At 49.5% G+C, this 19,943-nt stretch overlaps 1 protein-coding gene across 1 annotated transcript in view; it reads left to right on the top strand.

The window, feature by feature from the left end:
- LOC308512214 (neuroligin-4, X-linked-like) overlaps window positions 1–19,943 on the top strand; it is a 118,331-nt gene that overhangs the window by 56,309 nt on the left and 42,079 nt on the right. The window contains exon 4 of the mRNA XM_081082011.1: window positions 2,446–2,598. Coding sequence (XP_080938137.1) covers window positions 2,446–2,598 — 153 coding nt within the window. The remainder of the gene's footprint in view (window positions 1–2,445; window positions 2,599–19,943) is intronic.

Raw genomic sequence — 19,943 nt, 5'->3', positions numbered from 1 at the left:
AAAATGCATTTTCTCAAACTACCCAATTTTTATTTTTTTTTGCAAATAACACTCCAAATTGTTTCTTCTTGACATATTTTCTGTTTCTTCACACGTTGCATCACCCTATTTCATATTTTTATTTTTTTTGAAATCCAGCGGATACAGATTTTAACTTTTTTGTGTGACATTATTCTTTTTTTTGTCTTTGATTGGGTGGTAGCTCTCTCTCTTCTGAACTTTTTTTCTTTTTTTTTTGCCAACCTGTTGGTTTTGAATTCTTTTTCCCTTTACTTTCCTTCCCGGTCTGACGCCAGGAGCCAACAGCAAGAGAAACACAGATGATATAACCAGTAATGACCGAGGGGACGACGAAGGTATATTTTTTCTTGTTTTTTTTTTTCTTTTTTTCTTTTCCCCTCCTCCTGAGCTCGATGCATGAGTTTATCTCTCTCTCTCTCTTTTTTTTTCTTTTGCATTTCCTCCTGTTTTTCCTCCCTTGACCTGAGATTAGTACGTCTCCGCGTACTTCTTCTTGTTTGCAAACCACTGTCCTTTTTTTAACCCCACTGACGGTGCGATTACGGCCCAGGCATTTCCCGTGAGAAGACGTGTACGCGCGTCCTTTAAAAATACGAAGTTTATTAACAAAATGTGCTTGACCAGAAAATCCACTTCTTGTATTTTTTTCTGTTTTTTTTTTTTTTTTTTACTTTTTCTTTTCTTTTTTTCTTTCTTTTTTTTTTTTTTTTTAAGCCTGGCCGCAAGAGGAGAACTGAACGTTGAACACACACACATATGCATGTGTCTATGTGTCTTTCCTTCCCGCCCTTCCGAATGTGGTTTTGTGAGTTCGTGTTGCATTTTTGATCTCCGGTCTGCATTCCGTGTGTGAACTGCAAAATTCTGTGAACCACATTGGAGAGACTTTTTTTTGGGTGCGGGGAGTGGGGGGCGGGGAGGGGGTTCTGGGTGGCCTTTTTCTCTGTTTGTTTCTTTGTTTTCCAAACAGACTGATTCTCTACACATTGATCATGGCTCCCTGAATCTCTGTCCTCAGAGACCGTTGAGAAATACTGTTTTCCCATCATCTATATATATAAAAGCCTAATGACCGAACGACCAGTCGACCGGTCGCTATGACGTCTACTGACCACCAGGGGGCAGACGCTCAATGCAGGAGCGGCCCTCTGGTGGTCAGTGCGCTCCCACAGCTGACCAGCAGCCGGCCAACCTCCCCCGGTCCCTCCTCCTGGCTGGCTGGCCCCCATCGGTCCTGATCGCCAGCCAGGTCGAGCGACCCCACCCGTGCATAAATTCGTGCACCGGGCCTCTAGTTGTTTAGCAAAACAGCAACGTTGCCCTATTCTGTCTGGTTCAGTGGACGGAGTTTTGTAGGCCCGTGGACCGAAGGGTCCCGGGTTCGATTCCAGTCGAAGGCACGTACCTCCATTGCAGGCTCGAACCCCAGCCCTGGTTGGGTGCCTGTGGGAGTCAACCAATCGATGTGTCTCTCTTCTCTCTCACATCCATGTTTCCCTCTCTCCCTCTTGTCCCTCCCACTCTCTCTCTCTCAAAGTGAATGGGAAAATGTCCTCAGGGGAGGATTCACACAAAAAAAATAATAATCAATCAATAAATACAACAAGAAAGCAGTCACTGAGGGTTCTCACTGGTTGAAAACCACAAGGAGAGTGTATATTTCCAGGGAAAATAGGTAGCATTTCAGTCACATTATCGGGAGGTGGGAGTCGGGTGTCATTTTTATCACATTTTTAAAAAAAATATCTTACTGATTTTTTACAGAGAGGAAGGGAGAGGCATAGAGAGCTAGAAACATCGATGAGAGAGAAGCATCGATCAGCTGCCTCCTGCACGCCCCCCACTGGGGATGTGCCCACAACCGAGGTACATGCCCTTGACCGGAATCGAACCTGGGACCCTTCGGTCCACAGGCCAGTTCTCTTTCCACTGAACCACACGGGCTAAGGCTAAATTCTTAATTTATTTTTTAATCCTCACCTGATGGGCCTCCCATATGGACTTATACCTGGGATGCAACCCGTAACCTATGTGGGCCCCCTGACCAGGAGTCGAACCCACAACCTTTCAGTGCATTGGATGATGCTCCAACCAACCAAGTCACTGAGCCACCCATCCAGGCTAAATCCTTAATTTTTTAAAAAAATATATACATATTTTTATTGATTTCAAAGAGAGGAAGGGAGAGGGCGAGAGAGAAACATCGATGATGAGAGAGAATAATGGATCGGCTGCCTCCCGCACGCCCCCTACTGAGGATTGAACCCACAACCCAGGCATTTGCCCTTGACCGGAATTGAACCCGGGACCCCTCCGTCTGCAGGCGGACGCTCTATCCACTGAGCCATACCCCCATCTTTACTGGGCGTCCGTCCTTCTTCGAGGATCCTCACCGCCTGTTCCCCCTTCCCCTTCTCTCCCCAGACATCCACGACCAGAGCAGTAAGAAGCCAGTGATGGTGTACATCCACGGCGGGTCCTACATGGAGGGCACCGGCAACATCATCGACGGCAGCATCCTGGCCAGCTACGGCAACGTCATCGTCATCACCATCAACTACCGACTGGGCATTTTAGGTGAGTCACGCCGTCTGTCCGTCTGTCCGGGCAGGGACCAGCGGCCACCAGCCGGGAGTCCGTTCTGCTGAGTTGCGTGTCGTGAGGTCGACCAGATGGCCCTTCTGCTGTTTGCGTGTTGTGAGGTCGACCAGATGGCCGTTTTGCTGAGTTGTGTGTTGTGAGGTCGACCAGATGGCCATGCTGCTGGTTGCGTGTTGTGAGGTTGACCAGATGGCCCTTCTGCTGTTTGCGTGTTGTGAGGTCAACCAGATGGCCCTTCTGCTGTTTGCGTGTTGTGAGGTCAACCAGATGGCCATGCTGCTATGTTGCGTGTCATGAGGTCGACCAGATGGCCATGCTGCTATGTTGCGTGTTGTGAGGTCAACCAGATGGCCCTTCTGCTGTTAGCATGTTGTGAAGTCAACCAGATGGCCCTTCTGCTGTTTGCGTGTTGTGAGGTCGACCAGATGGCCATTCTGCTGAGTTGCGTGTTGTGAGGTCGACCAGATGGCCATTCTGCTGAGTTGCGTGTTGTGAGGTCGACCAGATGGCCATGCTGCTATGTTGCATGTCGTGAGGTCGACCAGATGGCCCTGACGTCGCCCCCATCGCTGGGACATCCCACTTTAAGCCTCCACTCCACGTAGGTGCGGGGGCTGTTTCCCCCTCGAATGCTTCCAAGGGGTTAAGTCGGAGAGGCCATGGGCGTGAGCTCACATTTGGGTACGAATGGGCGATGCTGTGGCAATGGTCGGCCAGGGCCACGGATGTCGCCTTTGTTTCGTGGTCGCGTGGCAGGCGGTATGGCGTCTGGCCTGTCGGAAACGCGTTCCCCTAATTTTTTAGCAGATTTTTGCTGTGTTTTGGGGGCTCCCAGGATAGGCTGTGTGGTGCCTAGGCCCATGGCTTTTGCATGAGATGGAATTTACTAACTGTTCGTTGATCATGGGGACATTTTGCGATTCAGCGGGATTGGACGTTGGCTGAATGCTTGGACATTCGAGCTCACCGCCCACTATTTTTTGCATTTTGTTCATTTTTCTCAGACTGGGTGTTAAATATATGTCGTTGGGGGATATATTTTGAGGATGACCTCTGTGTTTTTTGTTTGTTTGTTTTTTTGCCTGCTGTGTTGCACAATGCATGAATAGACTATCCCTTGATCTATGGAACAGTGCTCATGTTCAAAAATGCATCGGGGACGAGGCCCCAATTGGATTTCGGACGTTGTGGTTCGGAGAATGAGACCCGGATGTGGCTGTGCGGTTAATGGTTAAATATTAGAAATGCAGTAAGATGGATGAATGGTTCCGTGTCCAACGAGAAACACGGCCGAACATGTTTTCTCGAAATGGACACGTCTCGCCTGATGCTCTCGTTGTCTTTTGAGATTTATTTTCATTCACCTCTACAAGACGCCAGGAGCGGGTCTGGACTTGCAGAAAACACATTTCTAGCCTGGACATGCACATCTCCCCACGTGTTGGCACACAGTTGAGCTTTGGTTTTTAAAATATGTTTTTATTGATTTCAGAGAGGAAGGGAGCGGGGTAGAGAGAGAGAAAAATACATTCATGATGAGAGAGAATCATGGACCGGCTGCCACCTGCACACCCCCTACTAGTTGGGAATGGAGCCTGCAAACCTGGCATGGCCCTCGACCGGGAATCGAACCCTGACCTCCTGGTTCCTAGGTCAATGCTCAACCACTGAGCCACACTGGCCAGGGCACAGTTGTGCTGTTTGGAGCATTGATAAAATACAGTGGGGCCTTGACTTACGAGTTTAATTCGTTCTGAGACTGAGCTCGTTAAGGAGCTCGTTAACTCAAATTACTCTATCAACTCAATGCAAAAAATTGGCCAAGAGACAGCTGGTATCTTAAAAAACTCGTTAGTTGGGACACTCGTAAGTCAAGGACTCTCTGTACTCGAAATCCCTTGTTGGTTTGTTTTTTTTTCAGGAAAACAAAGTCTTAGATTTTGAACCTTCTCATTTTCTGAATTTCTTATTTTTACTTTGCAGGTAACCATTTATTATTATTATTATTATTATTATCATTATTATTATTATTACTAGAGGCCTGGCTTGCAAAATTCATGCAGGGTAGGGTCCCTAAGCCTCGCCTCCCCACCTCCCCGCCTCCTCCTTCCTTCGCTCCCTCACCACCCCCACCACTACCGCTGGTCGCCCGCCATGATCTGTGCCGCCCCCTGTTGGTCAGCGCATGTCATAGTGAGCGATCTCATTCCTGCTCTCCCTGTCCAACTTCCGAGCGAACGATTTGCATATTAGCCTTTTATATATATAGTTACTTTGTTTACTATATTGTTTAAATTGAATTTTACTGGGGTGACATTAGTCAACGTGAGCATATAGGTTTCACGGGTGGATTTCTAAGTGACAGAATCTGTATATAACACCATGTGCCCAACCCCCCAAAGTCGACTCCTGTCGGTCGGTCACAAGAAGAGATGTAACTGGAATCCTAACCTTGTGGTTTCCCTGACGGCCAGCAGCTAAGTAATCTGAGTATCTAATGAAATGCTAACACGCCTTCAAAGAAACCCAACTATATATATAAAAGCCCAGCGGCTGTTTCGGCAGAATGACCGGTCGCTATGACGCACACTGGCCACCAGGGGGCAGTCACTCAATGCAGGAGCTGCCCCGTGGTGCCAGTCGATAAGGATCGAGCAGATGGGCGGGTAGGAGCGAGGGGTCCTGGATTTGCAAGAGGGATGTCCAACTGCCAGTTTAGGCTTGGCAGTCGGACACCCCCCGAGGGGTCCCAGATTGTGAGAGGGCGCAGGCCAGGCTGAGGGCCCCCCCCACCCCCGCCCAACATGAATTTCATGCATCGGGCCTCTGGTACAATATAAGTCAGTTTTGGTGAATATTTTTGTCTAAACAACGGAAACATAAAGGAAAAGCAAAATCAATCTCCCGTATCATTATAATAGAACCGAAAACATCAGACGTCCATGATTTCAAAAGTAACTTTAGCCCTGGCTGGTGTGGCTCAGTGGATAGAGCGTTGGCCTGCGGATGAAGGGTCTCAGGTTCGATTCTGGCCAAGGGCATGTACCTTGGTTGCGGGCACATCCCCAGTAGGGGGCGTGCAGGAGGCGGCTGATGGATATTTCTCTCCCATCGATGTTTCTAACTCTCCATCCCTCCCCCTTCCTCTCTGTAAAAAAATCAATAAAATATATTTTTCTAGAAAGGTGGATTTTGCATTGATAATCTGGCTGTTTAGCATCCGGGGATGAGCTACTGTGAGGTCCTGGACCTCACAGACGCCCTTTCATTGGATGCAGTGACACAGGCCAGCTCGTCCCAACTGACACGTCGACGGAGGTTGCAACATGTGCCCTTCTTTCTCTTTAACGCGGATTTTGCATTTGCCCTCGGACCCCCGGCAGCGGCCGGCCGCCATCCCCTTCTGCCTTCCGGGAAATCAGTATCATTCCCTTCACAATTATTCTGAAACCATTAGCATCAAGATTCTTACGTCATAATCCGATACAATGCACAGTGCTCAGTGAGGGTCATTCTGATCAATGCTTTGTGCACGTATGCCCGTGTTTGGCAAATATCGTTGAAATATCGTTGGACGTTTTTCTTCAAAAACTTGTGCAAGCCTTGCCCGGCCGGTGTGGCTCAGTGGTTGAGCATCGAGCGGTGGACCAAGAGGTCACTGTTTGATTCCAGGTCAAGGGCACAGGCCGGGGTTGCGGGCTCGATCCCCAGTAGGGGGCGTGCAGGAGGCAGCCGGTTCATGATTCCCTTTCATCATGGATGTTTCTCTCCCTCCCTCTCTCTCTCTCTTTCTCTCTCCCTTCCTCTCTGAAATCAATAAAAAAATAATTTACAAAAAGCCATGCATGCATAAAATGCTGTTTTCCTGTTCAAGGATGGGAAAATATTATTAGAGATGATTATTGTTGTTGTATTTTTTGGTTTGTTTATTTTTTAACAGTAATGAGCGCTGTTGTCCTACCCAAAAGAAAGGGTGAAAAATGAATGATGATAAAAATGGGAACTACAGTAAAAATGGGTGGCAGCTTGAAAAGAATGTAGATTTTTTGTTGTTGTTGGTTATCCTCATCCAAGGATGTGTTTTCCTGTCGATTCTTAGAGTTGGAGGGAGTGGGAGAGACACACGTGGATGGGTTCCCTCCCCCACTCATGCCCCAACCGGGGCCCGGGATGGGACCTGCCACCGGGCTCCCTGATTCGATACCCAGCCCAGGGCACATACTCATTTCCAGGTTCCATCCCCGGCCTCATTCTGGGCACAAGTGGGAGGCATCCATCCGATGGGTCTCTCTCACATTGATGTTTCTCTCTCTCTCTCCCCCTCCCTTCCACTCTCTCTCTCTAAAAAAAAAAAAAGAAATCAATGAAAATAATATACCGGCCGTAGCCTGTTTGGCTCAGTGGGTAGCGCATCGGCCTGTGGCCTGAACGGTCCAGGGTTCAATTCTGGTGAAGGGCACAGGCCCGGGTTGCGGGCTCCATCCCCAGTAGGGGGCGTGTGCAGGAGGCAGCCGATCCATGATTCTCTCTCATCATGGGTGTTTCACTCTCTGTCTCTCTCTTCTCCTCCTTTCCACTCTGTCTAAAAAGCAATGGAAAAAATTGCCTTGAGTGAGGATTAATAAAATAAAAAAATAAAAAAATATACTGGGTGAGAACTAAAAAAAAAAAACTACATATATAAAAGCCTAAGCGACCGAACAACCGAACGACCAGTCGCTATGAGCACACTGACCACCAGGGGCAGACGCTCAATGCAGGAGCTGCCCCCTGGTGGTCAGTGCGCTCCCACAGCCAAAATCCCGCGGCCCCCGATCGGCTTTGATTGCCAGCGAGGTCTAGGGACCCACCCTGTGCACGAACTTGTGCACTGAGCCTCTAGTAATAATTATAAGAACCTTGTCATGCAAAGTACGAGACACACTTCCCATTTGCTGTTTGAAATACGAGTGTTTTCCCTCATCAGACCCACGGCTCCGTCTTGTGAGCCAAAAAACACACAATTTATGGGCTTGTCGAGTGCATTGGGGGAGTTACTCACCTCTTATTCACCACGGGGTTCATGCCAAGCAAACCGGGCTGTGTCCCCATCACAATAAAGTGATGATTTACACCCGCATGAGGCCCAAGGACTTAATAGGACCTCACTTACTTGCAAACGAGACGCTCCGTTCTAAGCACATTTCTTTTTATTTCTGCTGTGCACATGTCTCCTTAGAAAGACGTATAATATTCAAAACTTGACTTGTATGAAATCTGCCTCTTTTTAAAAAAATATATTTCGATTGATTGATTTCAGAGAGGAAGGAAGAGAGAGAGAGAGAGAGAGAGAGAGAGAGAGAGAGAGAAACATCCACGAGGAGAGAGAATCATGGACCGGCTGCCTCCTGCACGCCCCCTACTGGGGATCGAGCCCACAGCCCGGGCATGTGCCCTTGACCGGGGATCAAACCAACCGTGACCTGCTGGTTCATAGGTTGAAGCTCAAACACTGAGCCACACTGGCCGGGCAAATTTTTTATTTATTGATTTGAGAGAGAGAGAGAGAGAGAGAGAGAGAGAGAGAGAGAGAGAGAGAGAGAAACATCGATTTGTTGTCCCATTTCTTTATTCATTCATTGCTCGATTCTTGTACGTGCCCTGACCTGGGATCGATCCTGAAATCTTGGAGTATCAAGACGACCCTTGAATCAACTGGGCGACCAGGCCGGGGCTCCCCAAACTCTTTTTCTACCATCAAATGCACCCCCACTTGTGCATAGCTCTGTGTTTTCATGTGGATGGAGTCCTGGGCCCCTTCAGAGCTGGGGCCAGACCCCACCTGGGCTTTCCCTTCTGCGTGTTTGCCCCACAACACACCCACTCCTTCTGATGGATGAAGTGGTTTTTTTTGACTTGAGAATTTGCAAAAAAAAAAAAAACACCATGAAAGCGAATCCACAGGAGAGAATCTGTTTATGTAAACACCTCCTTGCTGCTGTGCGTGGGAGTGAATCTTCCTGGTTGTCAGAACCTGTGAATGCCTGATGGGATGTAAACGACGTTCGTTTTCGCTCCGCACACAGGCAGCTGCTCCGTTTCATCAAAGACTGACAGTTCTGTTTCCCAGCAAACGCCTCCTTTAATGCCGATGTCATCGGTGTAGGCCTTATCTTTTTTTTTTTCAATTTAATTTAATTTTTTTACTAGAGGCCCAGTGCACGGAATTCATGCACCAGGGGTGGAGGTTCCTCAGCCTGGCCTGCACCCTCTCCAATCTGGGACCCTCGGGGGTTTTCTGACTGCTGGTCTAGGGCTGATCCTTGCGCAATCTGGGACTGCAGGCTAACTAACTGCTCACCTGCCTGCTGGCCTGATCGCCCCTAACCACCTCTTCCTGCTGGCCTGATCACCCGTAACTGCTCTCCCCTGCCAGCCCTATCGCCCCTAACTGCTCTACCCTACTGGCCTGATTTCCCCTAACTGCTCTCCCCTGCTGGCCTGATCGCCCCTAACTACTCTCCCCTGCCGGCCTGATCACCCCTAACTGCTCTACCTTGCCGGTCTGATTGCCCCTAACCACTTTGCCTGCCAGCCTGATCGCCCCTAACCACCTCTTCCTGCCGGCCTGATTGCCCCTAACTGCTCTCCCCTGCCAGCCTGATTGCCCCTAACTGCTCTCCCCTGCCAGCCTGATCGCCCATAACTGTTCTACCCTGCAGGCCTGATTGCCCCTAACTGCTCTCCCCTGCCAGCCTGATCGCCCATAACTGTTCTACCCTGCAGGCCTAATTGCCCCTAACTGCTCTCCTGCCAGCCTGATCGCCCATAACTGTTCTACCCTGCAGGCCTGATTGCCCCTAACTGCTCTCCCCTGCCAGCCTGATCGCCCATAACTGTTCTACCCTGCAGGCCTGATTGCCCTTAACTGCTCTCCCCTGCAGGCCTGATCGCCCCTAACTACTCTCCCCTGCCGGCCTGATCACCCCTAACTGCTCTACCTTGCCGGTCTGATTGCCCCTAACCACTTTGCCTGCCAGCCTGATCGCCCCTAACCACCTCTTCCTGCCGGCCTGATTGCCCCTAACTGCTCTCCCCTGCCAGCCTGATTGCCCCTAACTGCTCTCCCCTGCCAGCCTGATCGCCCATAACTGTTCTACCCTGCAGGCCTGATTGCCCCTAACTGCTCTCCCCTGCCAGCCTGATCGCCCATAACTGTTCTACCCTGCAGGCCTAATTGCCCCTAACTGCTCTCCCCTGCCAGCCTGATCGCCCATAACTGTTCTACCCTGCAGGCCTGATTGCCCCTAACTGCTCTCCCCTGCCAGCCTGATCGCCCATAACTGTTCTACCCTGCAGGCCTGATTGCCCTTAACTGCTCTCCCCTGCAGGCCTGATCACCTCTAACCACCTCTGCCTTGGCCCGCCACAGTGGCTTTGTTTGGAAGGACGACTGGAAGACATCTGATCTATCCAGTTTAATTAGCCTATTACCCTATTATTAGTATAGATTGGTTTTTAGAGAGAGAGGAAGGGAGAGGGCGAGAGAGAGAGAAATGTCCATGATTAGAGAGAATCGTGGATTGGCAGCCTCCTGCACGCCTCCTACTTGGGTTCCAGCCCACACCCGGGGATATGTGCTCTTGACTGGATTCGAACCCTGAACTCCTGGTTCCTCGGTTGATGCTCAACCACTGAGCCACACCAGCCGGGCCCATAGTTTGTCTCGAACGCAATGTCCCACCTTCCGATTTGGGATTCTTGGAGAAATGCTGATGACAGCAACTCCATATGAGTCATCGCTACAGTGGATGCAGAAGAGACAGAGATGTGAGACATGTGTATCATGCAAAGAGTCTAATGAAAACATTTAATGCTGTAGAGCCCTGGCCAGCGTGGCTCCGTGGATAGAGAGAGGGTCAGCCTGTCCCTCAAAGGGTCACAGGTTCGAGTCCAGGTCAGGGGCACGTACCTGGGTTGCAGGTTCGATCCTGACCCTAGTCCCGATGCAGGAGGGAGGCAACCCATCGATGTGTGTCTCTCACATCGATGTTTCTCTCTCTCCTCCCTCTCTCTTTCTCTCCTCTTCTTCCCTCCCTTCCACTCTCTCTAAACATCAGTGGGAAAATATATCCCTGCGTCAGGGTGAACAACAACAACAAAAATCTATATTCTTTTCAAGCTGCCACCCACTCTTACCATAGTTCCCATTTTTAACACCATTTATTTTGTCACCCTCTGTTTTGGGTAGGGAAACAACACTCATTACGCTGTTAAAAAAACACACAAACACAAAACCAAATGAAAAAACACGACAACAATAATCATCTCTAACTACATTTTCCCTCCCTTAACAGGAAAATAGCATTTTATGGATGCATGGCTTCTTTTTCAATTATAATTTTTTACGAGAGGCCTGGTGCAGGACATTTGTGCACTGTGGTGGTGGCGGGAGGACCCTCAGCCTGGCCTGTTCTCTCTCGTGGTCCGGGACCCCTGTCTCCAGAGGGATCCTTAGCGCTGTCGCAGGGGTGAGAGAGGCCCCCCCACCACCGCTGTGCTCGCCAGCCTTGAGCCCGGCTTCTGGGTGAGCTGGGACCGCACTGACCCCCAGGGGGCAGCTCCTGCATTGCGCGTCTGCCCCCTGGTGGTCAGTGAGTGTCATAGCGACCGGTGGTTCCGCCGTTCGGTCGATTTGCATATTGGCCTTTTAGTATATAGAATTGGTTTCAGAGAGGAAGGGAAAGGGAGAGAGAGAGAAACATCAACGATCAGAAAATCACGGATTAGCTGACTCCTGCACGCCCCACACTGGGGATGGAGCCCGCAACCCGGGCCTGTGCCCTTGACCTGGAATCGAACCCGGGACCCTTCGGTCCGCAGGCCGACCCTCTATCCACTGAGCCGCACCGGCCAGGGCCCCTCTCCCTTCTCTGAAATAAATAAAAATATATTTTAAAAAATAATGGAAGAATCAGCAAAGAGGTACTCTGGGAGCACATGAATGCTCGTTCTGCGTCCCTGGCCTGTTCCCACAGGTAGATGAAACCTCCCTTTCCCATCACCTGCCATTCCTGCTTCGTTCAGGGGTCGATGCTCAACCACTGGGCCACACCAGCCCGACATCTCTTTCTATTTTTAACTAAAGCCATGGGCCCAGCTGGCGTGGCTTTTTGCTCGAGCGTCGACCTGGGAACCAGGAGGTCACGGCTACGATTCCCGGTCAAGGGCACATGCCCGGGTTGTGGGTTCGAGACCCAGTAGGGGGCATGCAGGAGGCAGCCGATGCATGATTCTCTCTCATCATGGATGTTTCTCTCTCTCTCTCTCTCTCTCTCTCTCTCTCTCTCTCAAATTAATAAAAATATATTTTATAAAGGGCCTGGGTCCTTATTGCTATCTGGGAGACCAGGTGCACACATTTCCCGCCTTGGGGCATTGCACCTGAACAGGTGAGCATCTCTCCTTACCTCTGACTTGGCTTTAAAAGATGCTCGTCCATTCCCTGGCCGGTTTGGCTCAGTGGATAGAGCGTTGGCCTGTGGACTCAAGGGTCCCGGGTTCGATTCCAGTCAACGGCATGTACCTTGGTTGCGGGCACATCCCCAGTGGGAGGCGTGCAGGAGGCGGCTGATCGATGTTTCTCTCTCATCGATGGTTCTAACTCTCTATCCCTGTCCCTTCCTCTCTTTAACAAATCAATAAAATATATATTTTTTAAAAAAGATGATTGTCCGTGTCCCAGCTCCTCACCCTCTGTCATCTTCCCGTCCTTACGTGACTGGGGCCAGGAGATAAGGGACCGAAATCTAAGGCGTCGGCCTCACATCTTATCTCGAGGCGACTCCCCTGAGCCCCAGGTGCGATTGATCGCTGAGATCCTGGGACGCCTACAGGCCTCCTAGAAGCTGTATTGATCTCCTCCGATCTGTTCTTCCTATCGGCCCGGGCGCCGTGAGCAGTGACTAAAATGCGTCTCATGTTCCGGGGCTTGCAGGGGGAATCCTCTCAGATGTATGGGTTCGAGCGAACGCCTGTTCCTGGTTCTGAAAAGGATACAGGTAGACATCCCTCCCTGTGGCCTGTGATGATGAAACGTCGTCTGGAATTATTTAAGCTTCAAGCTTAAGAGGAAGGGTTCATTCACAGGCTAGTCCGTCTCGCCCGGCCGGCGGCGCTCAGCGGTTAAGCGTCGACCTAGGAACCAGGGGATCACGGGTTCGATTCCCGGTCAAGGGCACAGGCCCGGGTTGTGGGCTCGATCCCCAGTAGGGGGCGTGCAGGAGGCAGCCGATCCATGATTCTCTCTTATCATTAGCTAGAGGCCCGGTGCATGAATTTGTGCACAGGTTGGGGGGCCTCGGCCTGGCCAGGGATTGAGGCTTTTTTGGGGGGGGTCTGGTGACCGGGGGGGGGGGGGAGGGGCTATAGGAGGTTGGCTATGGGAGCGCACTGACCACCAGGGGGCAGCTCCTGCATTGAGCGTCTGCCCCCTGGAGGTCAGTGCACGGCATAGCAACCGGTCAACCGGTCATTCTGGTTGTTCCGTCAAAACAGTTGATTTTTAGACTTTTATATAGAGAGATGTTTCTATCTCTCTCTCCCCTTCTCCCATCCTCTTGAAATCAATACCAATATATTTATTTTTTATTTTTTTAAATATATCTTTATTGATTTCAGAGAGGAAGGGAGAGGAAGAGATAGACAGAAACATCCATGATGAGAGAGAATCAGGGACCGGCTGCCTCCTGCACGCCCCCTACTGGGGATGGAGCCCACAACCCGGGCATGTGCCTTTGACCGGAATCGAACCTGGGACCCTTGAGTCCACAGGCCAACGCGCTCTCCACTGAGCCACACCGGCCAGGGCAATACAAATATATTTAAATATATTTAAATAAAGGAATGAAGGCAGTCCTGGCCGGTTTGGCTCAGCGGATAGAGCGTCATCGGCCTGCGGACTGAAGGGTCCCGAGTTCGAATCCCGTCACGGGCCCGTACCTCACTTGCAGGCTCCTCCCCGTCCCCGGCCCTGGTCGGGGCGCATGTAGTAGGCCACCCACCCATGTGTCTCTCTCACATGGATGTTTCTCTCCGTCTCTCCCTCTCCCTTCCTCTCTCTCTCGAAATCTATGGGGAAATATATCCCCCAGTGAGGATTCAAGATAAACAACTAACTAAATAGATAAATAGATAAACAAACAAATAAATAAAATGTTTCTCAAAAAAAAAAGGAAGAATGAAGGTAAAAAAATAACCAGAATCATACACAGGCCTGTCCTCTCCGTGGAGATGCCATAATGACTGTCTTTACCGTTGATGCCACTTACATCCGACTGGCATCACCAGCCCAACACCTGCTCTGGGCGGACCATGGGCTGGCGTGAGTCCCGCCTGTTGACTGTCATTCTCCGTTGACGGGTATCATGTCCCGTCTTCCTCCGAATGGCGTTTGCCGGGGAGGAGCCCGCATTCCCCTGTGGGTTTGGGGACCGGATTTCAGCCCTGAATTTCGCAGGAAGTTCTCCACGCCCCCTCCCCTCCCTGACCGTGGGGATGGCGGCTTCCGCTGTGCAACCTTCTCACCTATCGTTGTCTTCTCTGGTTTCTGTGTTACGGCCAAGGAATTAATTTCCTGCTTGATTTGACGTCCAGCTGGTGAGTGTGTGTCAGTGAGCCCAGCCGGTGCGGCTCAGTGGTTGGGACTTTGGAACCAGGAGGTCACGGGTTCGATTCCCCGTCAGTGCACATGCCAGGGGTGTGGGCTCGATGCCCCGCTAGTAGGGGGCGTGCAGGAGGCAGCCGATCCGTGATTCTCTCTCATCATGGATGTTTCTCTTTCTCCCTCTCCCTTCCTCTCTCAGAAATCAATAAAAAATGCATACATATAGATAGATAGATGATAGATAGATAGATAGATAGATGATAGATAAATAGATAGATGATAGATTGATAGATAGATAGATGATAGATAGATAGATAGATAGATAGATAGATAGATGATATATAGATAGATGATAGATAGATGATAGATAGATAGATAGATAGATAGATAGATAGATAGATAGATAGATAAAGGGTGTCCCAAAATTCAAGCAAGATTTGAATTTTGCGTGGGCATTAACAACAACAAATAAAAGCCTAATTTGACTCGGTTTATTGGATCAGATTCTAATATCTGTTGCCCTTGGATGTCAATCCCTTCGATTCGATCAGCATCACCAAGGACCAATGATGTCCCAGGAGCAGGGACAGGGAAGACCAATGGAGACCGCGGCTTTGCGTCTGTGCCAGCAGAGCCGTGGAGGCCATGGACCCGATGTCCTATTTGACACATAACCCTAGACTGTGTCCTTTATGAATCAATAAAAAACTTACAGTTTTTAATTATAAACCTGAGTTTTCTATCAAAATTACTTCTTGCGTGAATTTTGGGACACCCTTTTTATATATATCATTATATATATTATATATATATTTATATATATTTGTATGTATTTTATTATTATATGTATATTTTATATATATATATTTCATATATATATTTCATAAATATATATATATATATACATATATATATATATATTAAAAAAAAGGAATGAACCCCGGCCAGGTTGGCTCAGTGGATAGAACATGCACCTAGAATCGATGACGCTGAAATAAGCCAATTGGAGAAAGACAGGTTTCCCATGACCTCACTTATTTGTGGGATCCAATGAACGAAAGGAATTGACGAACAAAATAAGACCCGAAGCCGGGAGACGTGGAACAGACGGGCACACAATGTGGGGATGGAGTGCGAGGAGAGATCAACCAAAGAGCTAATACACTGACTAGAGTCCCGGTGCACGAACTCGTGCACAGGGGGCATGCAGCTGGCCCCCCGGGATCGAAGCCAATCGGGGCGGGGCCGGCCGGGGAGAGGGACTGTGATATGTTGACCAGCTGGCCACACCCCCAGCCAGGATGGGGGGCAGGCTGATCAGGGGGTGGATCCAGCCAGGGGGAGGGGCCTCAGGCAGTTGGCTGGCACACCCCGCCGCCTGGTCGAACTCCCGGTCAAACTCCTGGTTGAGGGGATAATTTGCATATTAGCCTTTTATGGTATAGGATGTGCATAGGGCCTGGATCAGGCCAATTGGGTGATGAAGACCTGAGGTGGGTGGTGGCTGTGAGGAAGGAGCTAAAATATGGAAAGGGGAGACATCTATAATGCTATCAACAATAAAAATCATATATTTCATGCCCTGGCCAGTTTGGCTCAATGGATAGAACATCAGCCTGCAGACTGAAGGGTCCCGGGTTCGATTCCAGTCAAGGGCACACATGCCCGGGTTGCGGGCTCCATCCCCAGTCGGGGGTGTGCAGGAGGCGGCCGGTCCATGATTCTCTCTCATCATGGATGTTTCTCTCTCTTTCTCTCTCCCTTCCTCTCTGAAATCAATACAGATATGTTAAAAAATTATACATTTTATTGTCAAAAAGAAAGAAAATAAAATGTCCACAGAAATGAAGATGAAATGTGTTTTAATAAACTCTACCTTTAAAATGATTCAACGTGTGTGTGCACCGTCTGGCTATATATTTCCGTTCCATGAACGTCTGGCTATATATTTCCATTCCGTGACAGTTGACGGTCAATATTCTACTAGTTTCAGATGCACCGCATGGTCGTTCGGCATTTCTATGCCGTAAGGAGTGATCCGATGGAAACACACACAAAAAATAATTACAAATCTGCCTTTACAACATCCTCACAGGGGTGTCGAATGCAGCCCAGGCGACATCGTTAATAATTATTCTAATATCTACACAGGCTGTCTCCTAGTATATATTTTAAATTTTATAAAATGGTATTTCTTATATTAAAAATTCTTTTGTTTTTATTGATGTCAGACAGGAAGGGAAAGGGAGAGAGAGACACATCCATGATGAGAGAGAATTATTGGCGATCGAGCCCACAACCCGGGCATGTGCCCCGACCGGGAATCGAACCCGTGACCTCCTGTTTCGTAGGTCGACGCTCAACCCCTGAGCCACACGCCGGCCGGGCTCGAGTTGCCGATTTAAATGTAATTCAGCTAAGAGTTAGCTTTTTCCCCCTAATGGGAGTAGCAGTTGTCAGAAGCATAGGAATAATTACACCAACGTTTGTCAGTATCTGGTATTTTTTCCAGTCCAGTGGCTCTGCATGAAGACTCATTAATGTTTGGTTTCTTCTTTTGTTTTCGTTTTTTTAATTCGTTGTTTCTTGGGGTGTAGGCATTTCCATCGATCTGTTGCTGTTTGCTCTTACAGGATATATATATATATATTTTCCCCAAGTGTCCATTGAGAAAGAATTTGGTCATGGTAGTAATTTTTTTAATGTGTGAATCCTGGGAACCAAATCTATAATAATAAAAGCATAATATGCTAATTAAACCAGACTTCCGAACGACCTTCCGGACGTCATTCTGGACATCCTTCCGGATGAAGCCGCTGCAGTGGGGCCGAGGCAGGGGCGGTTAGGGGCGATCAGTCAGGCAGGTGAGTGGTTAGGGGCGATCAGGCAGGCAGGTGAGTGGTTAGGGGCAATCAAGAAGGCAGGTGAGTGATTAGTGGCAACCAAGAAGGCAGGTGAGTGGTTAGGGGCAATCAAGAAGGCAGGTGAGTGGTTAGGGGCAACCAAGAAGGCAGGTGAGTGATTAGGGGCAACCAAGAAGGCAGGTGAGTGGTTAGGGGCAATCAAGAAGGCAGGTGAGTGATTAGGGGCAACCAAGAAGGCAGATGAGTGGTTAGGGGCAATCAAGAAGGCAGGTGAGTGGTTAGGGGCAATCAAGAAGGCAGGTGAGTGGTTAGGGGCGATCAGACAGGCAGGCAAGTGGTTAGAGGCGATCAGGAAGGCAGGTGAGTGGTTAGAGGCGATCAGGAAGGCAGGTGAGTGGTTAGAGGCGATCAGGCAGGCAGGTGAGTGGTTAGGGGCGATCAGGCAGGCAGGCAAGTGGTTAGGGGTGATTAAGCAGGCAGGTGAGTGGTTAGAGGCGATCAGGCAGGCAGGTGAGTGGTTAGGGGCGATCAGGCAGGCAGGCAAGTGGTTAGGGGTGATTAGGCAGGCAGGTGAGTGGTTAGGGGCGATCAGGAAGGCAGGTGAGTGGTTAGGGGCGATCAGGCAGGCAGGTGAGTGGTTAGGGGCGATCAGGAAGGCAGGTGAGTGGTTAGGGGCGATCAGGAGGCAGGTGAGTGGTTAGGGGTGATGAGGCAGGCAGAGGGGTTAGGGGCGATCAGGCAGGCAGAGGGGTTGGGGTGATCAGGCAGGCACAAGCGAGTGGTTAGGGGCGATCAGGCAGTCAGAGGGGTTAGGATGATCAGACAGGCAGGTGAGTGGTTAGGGACAATGAGGCAGACAGGTGAGTGGTTAGGGTTTGATGAGGCAGGCAGAGGGGTTAGGGGCGATCAAGCAGGCAGAAGGGTTGGGGCGATCAGGCAGGCACAAGCGAGTGGTTAGGGGCGATCAGGCAGTCAGAGTGGTTAGGGGCGATCAGACAGGCAGGTGAGTGGTTAGGGACAATGAGGCAGACAGGTGAGTGGTTAGGGTTGATCAGGCAGGCAGGTGAGTGTAGGGGCGGTCATGCAGGTAGGTGAGTGTTAGAGGCGATCAGGAAGGCAGGTGAGTGGTTAGGGGTGATCAGGCATCCAGGCAGAGGGGTTCGGGGTGATGAGGCAGGCAGGTGAGTGTTGGAGGCAATCAGGCAGGCAGGCGAGTGGTTAGAGGCAGTCAGGCAGGCAGGCAAGTGGTTAGAGGCAGTCAGGCAGGCAGGCAAGTGGTTAGAGGCAGTCAGGCAGGCAGGCCAGTGGTTAAGAGCCAGCGGTCCCTGATTGTGAGAGGGATGTGTGACTGCCAGTTTAGGCCCAATCCCACATGGGGCCTAAGCCGGCAGTTGGACATCCCCCAAGGGGTCCTTAATTGTGAGCGGGCCCAGGCCAGGCTGTGGGACCTCCCTCCACCACTCCCCCCACCCCGTGCACGAATTTTGTGCACCGGACCTCTAGTTTATAAATAAATGTCGAGCTATTTATATCCAGGGATATTTCCTAAGTGTGGACATTTTGGACTGGCCTAGCTTTCAAGGATCTTTAACTCTTGGACAAATGACTCCATGAACATTTTTGTTGAACCAAATTCCCACTATTCACCGTTTGCATTTCCTGTTTTAAGAAGCGTGTTTCTTTTCTCAAACTTTCTATGGGCTTTTATATCTTTTTCTTACACATTTTTTCTGCATGGAGTCCTTCAGCAATTATATATGTTCCAAATGTCTTCTATTCTCTGGCTCAGCCTTTGCTGTTCTTAATGGTGCATTTTCTTTTATTTTTTACTGGAGGCCTGGTGCACGAAATTTGTGCACTCGGGCCGGGGTGGTAGGGGGGTACTAGGGGGGTGCCTCAGCCTGGCCTACGCCCTCCTGCAGTCCGGGAGACCTCGCGGGATGTCTGACTGACGGCTTAGGCCCGCTCCCTTAGCGCTATGGCAGAGCTGCGAGCCCAGCTTCTGGCTGAGCGCGGCTCCCCCTGTGGGATCACACTGACCACCAGGGGGCAGTTCCTACACTGAGCGTCTGCCCCCTGGTGGTCGGTGCACGTCCTAGCGAGCAGCTGAGCAGCCTTAGCATACCATTAGCAGATTACGCTTGGATTGGTTGGACGGCCAACCTGATGACCAGACTCTTAGCATATTAGGCTTTTATGATATAGGATTTTTTGGGGGAAATTTATTCATTAGATTGGTTGGTGCGACCTTGGTCCACAGGAACGTATAGGTTTCACGCGTGGATTTTTCTCCGTTACAAAATCTGTGCCCTTTCATGAGCTTACGTTCTTAAAGTGACTGTATGGACTTTGCCATAATCTTCTTTAAGACGAGCAACTGGGGGATTTTGTGTAAGACGTTCTTTCCTACCCAGCGAGATGAATGCATCTTTCTATCGTATTTTTTCAAAAACACTTATTTTGCCTTTGGTATTGAAAAGCCACAGGAAGTTGATATTATTTGTATGATATGAAAAATAGGTAAGACTTGCTTTTCCATGTAGATCATAAAAAACATCAGGATGCTGTATTTCTGAACCAATAGAATTTTATCGCATATCGTTAACGTTCTGCGGGTTCCTTTGTCTGGGTATCAGTAACATATTCTCTAACACATTCCATTTCGTAATAATTGACCGTACACGGTATAACACGTCATTCACTTCTTGGTCAATGGAATACCTCCCTGGCGTTTAAGAATTCTTTTTAAGATCTTTTCTTGGTAATATTTTACGCTGTTCTGCACGGGCATCTTATAGCCATTTTATTTATTT

The sequence above is a fragment of the Myotis nattereri genome (genome assembly GCF_964212035.1).
Source record: "Myotis nattereri genome assembly, chromosome: Y".
NCBI classification, from domain to species: domain Eukaryota; kingdom Metazoa; phylum Chordata; class Mammalia; order Chiroptera; family Vespertilionidae; genus Myotis; species Myotis nattereri.
This window is presented reverse-complemented; position numbering and strand designations above follow the sequence as displayed.